The sequence below is a fragment of the Cyphomyrmex costatus genome, unplaced genomic scaffold (genome assembly GCF_001594065.2).
Source record: "Cyphomyrmex costatus isolate MS0001 unplaced genomic scaffold, Ccosl1.0 scaffold193, whole genome shotgun sequence".
In the NCBI taxonomy this organism is placed as follows: domain Eukaryota; kingdom Metazoa; phylum Arthropoda; class Insecta; order Hymenoptera; family Formicidae; genus Cyphomyrmex; species Cyphomyrmex costatus.
In genome coordinates, this window is record NW_017275965.1 from 2,147,334 (window position 1) to 2,155,970 (window position 8,637).

The following is an 8,637-nucleotide window of genomic DNA, read 5'->3' on the forward strand; positions in this document are numbered from 1 at the left end:
CATTCAGACAGATTATCGCAAGTCTGAAGATCACCCGAGCGAATCCCGCACGTCCAAGTCAAAATTCCCGACAAGGCTCTTCCGTCTCTCGCGGGGCTGGTCGAAGTCGCGGGCTCACGCAACGCGATTAACGAACGGACGATGATATCCCGGTTGACGGTGGTTTACGGTAACTAATGTAATAGACATCTCCGCGAATCTCCTCCGGTTGATGCTGGTTTACGCGCATTACGACCTGCCGGCTCGCCGGATGCCCGGATGCCGCGCTGCACTTTGGTTCAGCCAAACGTATCGTTCTACATTAGCGTTACAATCTGTCGCACGCGGGAAAGCTCGCGCTCTACACGACTACATGGATTAGCTTCGTAACATTTCAGGCACTGCGATTGACTTTGTATTTTGAGTTTAGCTCGTGCATCGGACGATGATCAACCGCGGGAATCATCAGCGAAACCCTCTCGCTTCTTACTCGTTTTGATTCAGGTAGTAAGTTGAAGTTGGCTGCTTTCCAGCAAGAGATACAGATGACACAGTGTAACATAGTGAATCATTACATCTTAATTGTTTGCCGATGTTAAACAAAGATAAAATGATTACTGTGTCACACTGTGTTTCTTGTTGGAAAATCATTTGTTTCTTGTCATTTTGAAGTCAAATGACGACAAATAATGTCACCTTGCCATCTGGGAAACATAAATCCCTGGACACTATTAATGCCCATTTTTACCAATGAAGATTTTAATTTCGCTTCAACTTAATCTTCATCTTTTTCTAGTTCGAGGAATTAGAAAAAAAATTAAGAAGAGTTGAACCAAGATATCTTTATATTGGTGGAAATGAGCATAAAAGAACTGTTCAACTAACTTTTTATATAGTTCATCTTTCTTCGTTTTTTTTTCCATATTTTGGAAAAAAAGAAGAAATAAACGGTGTAAAAAGTTCAGCTAAAAAGAACGAGTCTATTTGATTCATTTGATGCGAAAAAGTTCTGCCCTTTTCAGCGAATTCGCGCGGTTGAATCTCCCGGATGGCCGTAACGTAAGGAACAATTCTTAAGTAGCAAGCTTCCAGTTAAAACACAGAAGTCATAAGAGCATCATCTGAGGCTTTATTTGTCTCATCACTGACTTATCACTCAAGCAGAATAAAAGTCGTTTTAACAGCAAAATGATAATTAAGAATCACTTTTCAATCAATCACAATTTATCTTAACATCGTTTTAACGTTAGCGTGACTTGTTGCTCTGTTTGAACTCATTTTCAAGTAGTACACGAATCATCAAAAAAATGATATCAAAATGATCTCCAAAATAATCATTAAAAATTACTTTTCAATCATTAACGATTCATTTTAACATTATTTTGATCGCGATTGTTCTGCTTTCACAATCTATGTAGTACAGAAACTTACACAACACATTGCTGCAACGTGTGCAATATTGCTGAAACGTTGCAATGTTACTGGAATACTCTGTGATATACGAAATGCCAGGGTGACGTTCTTATGATGTGATTCTGTGTTCTACCTGAGCTAACATTACTTGTCATTTTAACGTTAAAATTAGTTTGCTACCTGGGTTCCGTTCGGAGGAGCTCGAAAGGATAGCGCAAACGCTCGTACCGAAATTCGCGAGAGATCGAAAAGCCTTGCGGATAGCGCGCGTGTTATATGTGTACGTGTGTATGTGTCCTGCATCACCGGCGGTACGTCATGCGCGCGTATAATCGTACATCGCTTATAATTATTAACCTGACTTCGAACGACACGTTTACAATGATCACGTTATTCCACTAGGGATGACATGCAGCGTATAAAACATATCTTATCTATATATTTATTTACTGTTGTATTACATACTAGGTTGCCGCATCCGTTATTTCTGTTACACGCTATATACTTCATATATACGCGGTACGTCTCTTACACGCTACCAAAAGATTAACAATCGATACTTCGTGTTTCTTTCTTCCCCCCTCCACCCCCTTTTGCTTAACGCGACGACTTGCTGTATCGCGATATTAACCGGGTTTACGATTCACGAATCAAAGACAGAGGAAGGAAAAAAAACGAGGCGCGTTTCGCGTCTGACGGATATTGCACTTCGAAACTGGACCGCTTTTAAAAATTTCGCGCGTTGGTCTTCGACCGGCCATTAACGCGTCCAAAACGCGTCCTTCGGCTTCTTTAGTAAAAATCTGGCAAGGGTACGCTTCTAAAAATATAGCCAATGTATGTGTGTGCGCGCGCTCGCACGCGCGTGTATGTACGTGTATGTAGTGTCTTTTATATTCAAAATAAATTATGTCGATTCGAAACCCAAATCCGCCGTGAAGTTCCGTCGCGAGAACTCTCGGAGATACTACGCTGTGGAATTTCTTCGTGTACAATCAAATGGAAAATCGTAATCCACGTGTATAGGGGTTGCTCGTCTTTCGGTGGTCCATTTCCCGGGCCTCCCTTCCGGGAAAGCCACGTTCGACATTTCACGTCTTCTTATATGAACTTGCTCGTCTCTCTTTGCCGGCGCTCAACGCGACCGCGAAGGTCCGACGACAAGTCGGCTGCTTCATCGAACGATACCATGATCCGAGATGTGACGGCGCCGATGTTAAAATCGGAGCTTTTACAACCAACTCGGTCGGAGATTAAATGTCTTTTCTGTTAGTTTTCGTTTGTTCCTCACCATCGGGCACATCGTCACTGTAGTCACGGCGTATCCAGGATCAGTTGGCGAGAAGATCAGATCGCGCGAAGATTCACCGCTCTTCGCGATACGTCCGTGGCTTCATGATACTGCCGCTATTCCGTTATTATTTTTTTTTTTTAAACCTAGGCTTAAAAAGTAAAAATGCCAGCGCCGTTCGCCGCCGGCACGAAGTTAATCGGTTTAACACATTAACGCTTTGATTCGTTTTTCAGTCTGTGCTCTCCTAGTCCATGACAAGTTACAAAAGAAAAAAAAAAAACAAAAAAGAAAACAAGATAATAAAACGGAGAAAAGAAATAATAGAATAGATGTCCGGGCTGTCGAGGAGAAGTGGTGTTTACGTTTTACACGAGTACTCGAGGATACGATACACGGGTGTAAATACCGTCTGCCCGCGAATCGATGTAAAATGCATCTTTCACGCGCCACCGCTATAGGCCGCGCCAGCGGCGGTGGAGTCTTCAAAGACGATACTCGAGCGTCCTCCTCCCATTCTCACTCTGTCTCGAGTGTCCACGATCACAAATACGTCGAAATTTCCGTCGTTGAAAGTTGAAAGTTGTGCGCCCTTGATGCGACAAATTCCGCGACACGCGTTCTTCTTTGTTTTTCTCTCCCTCTCTCTCTTCCTATAATTGTTTCCTTTTTTTCGTTTTCTTTTTTAACGAAAGGAAAGAAATTCGTAGGTGTCGCTCGGTAATCACGGTACGCGCGATCCGTTAATACTTTTTAAACAGACACCGAGAAGAAACACTTTCACCGAGCTGTACTTTGTCGGTGCATATATGTCTACGTTATACGATAAACGATAATTAATACCCTAAATATTACGACGAGATTCGATTCGTGGTCGCTATACCGTATTAGTTTTTTCTTTTTTTTTTTGCATCTTTTTCTCGTTTATCAATAGCATTATAGGCAGTGTTCGTTGAGAAACTGCTACGATTACACGTTGAGATTGTGTGTGAAATTCGACTTCTGGATACAATTGCACGCATTTATTACACTCGACTCCATTGACCCTAAAACTACCGTTCACTTCCACGTTCCATCGGTAGTACGCGCGCGGGTGCTCATTAAGATATTTATAAGACATTTACGCGTATCTTAAAATAAGTATCTCGTGTTTATCGAGCAACGTAAATCGATAAACTTGCTCGCGTAGCGCTAGGAAAATACGCGTCCGAACGCTAATCAAAATAAGCTCGCTCGCTCTCGAATACGTCGCTCCGTATGTATTGTGAGTGGCTGGAAAAAAAACGCGCGGGCGCGCGCGCGTTATTTCTCTTCGTAGAGGAACGCTAAATGAAGATCATAGAAAACGATAATATCGCTAAGGAAACCTGAGAATTTCTTTCCTTTGCAGATTAACTTTCCGCACGCAATATAAACCGAGATAGTGGCGATGCACTTACTATCGAGATAACGGAGTACAAATAGAAATAATAAGTGTAGTAGTAACAGCGGTAGTAGTAGTAGTAATAGTAGTAATAGTAATAGCAGCAGCAGAGCAGCAGCAGCAGCGGTCACAGTGGTAATTGCAGTAGTAGCATCAGTGGCTGTGTTGATGATGGTGACGTACTTCACTCGTTGCATGTGGAGCTTGAATCGATTTAACGATTTGCAATTGACAACGAGTCCCGTTCTCACTTATCAATGTATGATAGGCAACCAGAGCGTTTCCTCCGATAACCACGAGAGAGAGAGAAAGAGAGAGGTCCCATAATCGCCGCAAACAGCGACCACCGATAAAGGTCCACTAATCTCGTGGGTATATATATCGGACGATTTTTACTTCGGAGTTAGGAGTTGAAGGCAAAATCACAGAATGACGCAGCACCGACAGTATCGTTGTCGCGAGGCTCCTGCGCTGGGTGGCGGAGTCGGCGGTGCGAAATACGCGTGCACTTTTAAGTTTGGTAGATGGGCCTAAAATAGCACACAAATAATAAATTTAATAATCAATAACCGTAAATTAAGAGCAATAAAAATGACAAGTTCTATCTCTAATCATATACGATTGCTACTTGTTTCGTTCGTAGATAGAAACAAACGGGAAAGAAGCCAAGCCTCTTGAAAATATATTGCAGTGATCTATGATAATGTACCGTATAAATCGCAGTCGCAAGTTCTTTACATATGCGATTCATTGTTAAGCGGAAAAAGCAGTATTTTAATTATAGCCGTCGAACGGAATATCGTAATTACGCGGAATCGTTATTTTTTTTTGCGGAATGCGCGATTTGTAATACGGCATTGCGTGATACGCACTTGATGCGCGCTAAATATAACGCTCCATGGGAAATACAACCGGATCTCTTTTTCCGCATAACGCATGAACGTCGAAGAATAGAGTAAAATAGGACAATACTCTGAGTTTACGTATGCCCTCTCTGGTAATGTGTAGGCAGTCGTAAAGTTCGATACGCTCGAGATTGTGACAGGCCTGCATCAGATGGTTCAGACCGTTGTCCGAGATGTTCGGGCAGTTGTCCAGCTCTAAGACGGCTAGGTGTTCCGCCGCACATGGCGACAGCGCGATTTGTCTCAGGCCTTCGTCGGTGATCAACTCACAGTGTGACAGGCTCTGCATTCGGAAATGGCAAAACTCTCGATAAAGGCGGACGTTTGCGAATGAAGAAGGTGCACCGACACTGAACGTCATAAGCATCGCCTAACGCGAATGCTTCACATTAAATCGCTACTCACTAGTTTCTCCAATCTCGGACAACCCATCGCCAGATGAGTAAGGGTGGCGTCAGTGATTAAAAGGCACTCTTCCAGATCCATCTTCTCGAGTAGTTTGCAGTTCTGAAAGTCGAAAGTCGAATAGAATTACGCGGCTCGGTTGTTTATGGATTCAAACGGTTCGCCGATTAACTCACTCTCGCGAGGGCCTGAAAACCCGTATCCGTGAAATGGGTGCACGCGACGCACTCGAGTACATTGAGAAGTGGACAGTGTTGTGCCAGGCTAATCAACGTCGCGTCCGTTAAATTGGGGCAATTCGACAAGCAAACGTAATGCAGCCGTGGACACCGTTCGCTAAGTTCTCTGACTCCATCGTCCGTTATATTCTGCAATAAGAATCCCAAAGTGATTTTTATTTACTAACGCAATGGCTAGGACATTTTTTTAATACTAAACATACCAAACGGTCATTATTTATTTTTTAGATTAATATTAAGTATATTTTTGTGAGATAAGAGTCTAAAATTTTCTGACTTTTTATTTAATTATATCCTTTATATTGATGAAATGCTTAATTTTTTATCATACTTTCTTTATTTTTGTACTAATTTATTCGCTCTTTTTAGGAAATAAAGAAACGTTGATATTTCTAATGCTAAGTCACAAAAATAGCTTCCGAGATATATATTTATGAATCAAGTTAAATATACTTTGGATAAATAATTCCTTTTTTTTCTATCGCATAAGATCTGTTTGCTAGCAAAATATATATAGATAATTTTTTAATTTTTCATATTATTTTCTTTTTCTCTCTTTTTAATATTATATATCTCACTTTTTACTCGAGAAATGAAATTCGTGAAACATCTCTACGCGAACGTGTGTTATTGAATCAAATTGTAAATATTATTGTGCGCAGTTTCTTTCTCAACTTTCTCAGTATGAAAAAAGACAACGTTAATTTTATTTTAGCGATACGAGCTTATCTCTATGAGAAACACGATATCTCATTAACGACAAATCCGCCGCGAGACGCGAGGCGCAATTGTTCGTAATACGCGGATTTGCGGAGTCAATGAGATAAGTACCCTGCATTCGTGTAGATTGATCGCTTCGAGATTAGGACAGTAGCGCGCTAAGCACATTACGGCCTTATCCGTCAGCTGGCGGCATCCCTTGCTCAGGAAGCTGCGGAGCTCCGGGCAGCCCTTGGCGAGCGCGTCGACTCCGTTGTCGGTGAGTAGCTCACACCACGAGAGATTTATGTGAGTGAGCAGTGGGCAGCCGGCCGCGAGATCCTTCAGGGACATGTCCGTTATCTCGGGGCAGGAGTCCAGATTCAGCCGCTGGAGCTTGGGGCAATGACTGCTTAGGGCCGCGCATGTCGCGTCCGAGATCCTCTTGCACTGACTCAAATTAAGCTCCTCAATATTAGGACACGATTGGGCTAGGGTGCGCATCGAGTTGTTGCCGATGCTTTGGCATCCCTTGAGTGAGAGCTGCCTGAGGAATCCGCCACAACGCCTCGAGATATTTTCTATTACTGGTCCCTACGCACAAAGTCCCCCCATCCGACGTTAATAAATAACGAGTCCACCTTTTTATTATTTTTTTTTTTTTTCCTTTAAATGCGTGAGGGACGATTTCTTTTTTTATTTACCTCCACGTCTCGTTGAAAATCGAAGAGATCGATCCTCTGCCAATTGGACCCATCGAGCGCCAATACGTTCCAGGCCTTGCTTACTTGGGCACAACGGCATAGCGATACGACATCGAGGTACGAAAAAATTCTGTCAATTACAGACAGTCATTAGAACGACTCGCATGTTATCGCATCCGCGAGTGCTTAACACTTTGCGAACGCAAGGAGGACAATGTGGACTTAAGTTTTTCACGAGGCATGATAAAATATAACGCTTACGTCTTGTGTACAAATTTTACATTACAAATAGCATATAAAATGCCTGTGTCTGGCATACAAAAAAATTTTAAAGAGCAAATATTATATGACAGTTTCTATCAATGTAGAATAATTTTAATCTTGATTTGACTTACTGCTTCTAGTACCAATATCTATTTCCACCAATGTAGATTTACTTTTCATCTTTTTCTATGTTTTTTCATTTTTTTTTTTTAAGAGCTAGTTAAAGTTATATAATTTACATCGGTAGAAATAAACATTTGTCTATTTCAAATGCAAATATGGCAAATCTGACATATTAAGATAGGCGTTTAGGCATATACATTGTAGCCAAATTGTACCTGAGTAGTAATTCTTTTGGCAGTTTCTTGTTAATCTGCGCCTCGTCATCGTGAAACACCCATGTTAGCTGCAACGGAAAGACAGGTGATTAAATACGATCTGAGCACGACGTGAACCGGGCCGCGCTTGCGTTTTCGTTCGCGGAACGACGAACGTTCACATATCCATTTCTACCAACGTAGATTAACTTTAATCTCGGGTTGATTAACTGTTTACCTTTTGCCAATACTTAGAATCAGGGAAAGATAAAAAATAAATTAACTTTAATCTCGATTTAATTTACTCTTTACCTTTCTCTAATGCTTAGAATTAGAAAAAAAGATAAAAGATAAGTTAAACCGAGATTAAAGTTAATCTGCATTGATAGAAACGGACAACTGAGAAGAGTCGAACAATCCGTCTTCGTTGTATACGTTGACGGGGATGGATAAAGGTATGAGGAAGAAGAAGGGAAGAGGGGGTAGGTAGGTAGGAAGAGACACAGAGAGATGGGACGCAACGTTAAACATACGCTTTTCATAGCGGGACATGAAAGGTGCGGGGAGGAGCGGCGTATGGTAAAGCTCTAGGCATTGACATGCTCGGACAGAGATCTCTAGATTAACTAACCTGCATATAGGATTGCTTCATGGTAGTGACAGGGTTGTGAGTATGCGATTGCGTGTAATAACCGCCCTGATGATGATAATGTTGTTGATGATGATGATGTTGGTGATAATGGTGATGATAGGATGGATGCTGCTGCTTCCACCATTGTCCACCGGTACCGCCGCTTCCTTTTTCCGTCTCCTCGACCAATATTGCTCCGACCCCTTGGCCCCCTCCTCCCACTCCTAACTGTTGGAGACTTACTTTTTTCTAAAAAAAACATCCCAATACGTGTCATCTCCGTCGCGCTGACACCACCACGCCGCGTGAGTGTCGGTGTTTACACGCGACAAACGGAATCGCGGCCTTCGGAGCAGCGTCCTCCGTC

At 42.2% G+C, this 8,637-nt stretch overlaps 1 protein-coding gene across 2 annotated transcripts in view; it reads right to left on the reverse strand.

The window, feature by feature from the left end:
* Positions 1 to 1,338: 1,338 nt before the first annotated feature.
* The window catches only part of LOC108772883 (F-box/LRR-repeat protein 20), a 20,136-nt gene continuing 12,837 nt past the window's right edge, over positions 1,339 to 8,637 (reverse strand). Inside the window, exons 2-9 of one of the 2 annotated variants that reach the window (XM_018538528.1) lie at positions 8,271 to 8,519; positions 7,661 to 7,728; positions 7,059 to 7,188; positions 6,487 to 6,948; positions 5,593 to 5,784; positions 5,417 to 5,518; positions 5,079 to 5,294; positions 1,339 to 4,636 (exon numbers count right to left, since the gene is read on the reverse strand). In XM_018538528.1, the coding sequence (XP_018394030.1) occupies positions 4,529 to 4,636; positions 5,079 to 5,294; positions 5,417 to 5,518; positions 5,593 to 5,784; positions 6,487 to 6,948; positions 7,059 to 7,188; positions 7,661 to 7,728; positions 8,271 to 8,519 (1,527 nt within the window). In that variant the 3' untranslated portion in view covers positions 1,339 to 4,528. The remainder of the gene's footprint in view (positions 4,637 to 5,078; positions 5,295 to 5,416; positions 5,519 to 5,592; positions 5,785 to 6,486; positions 6,949 to 7,058; positions 7,189 to 7,660; positions 7,729 to 8,270; positions 8,520 to 8,637) is intronic. The other variant, XM_018538527.1, reaches the window with a different exon arrangement.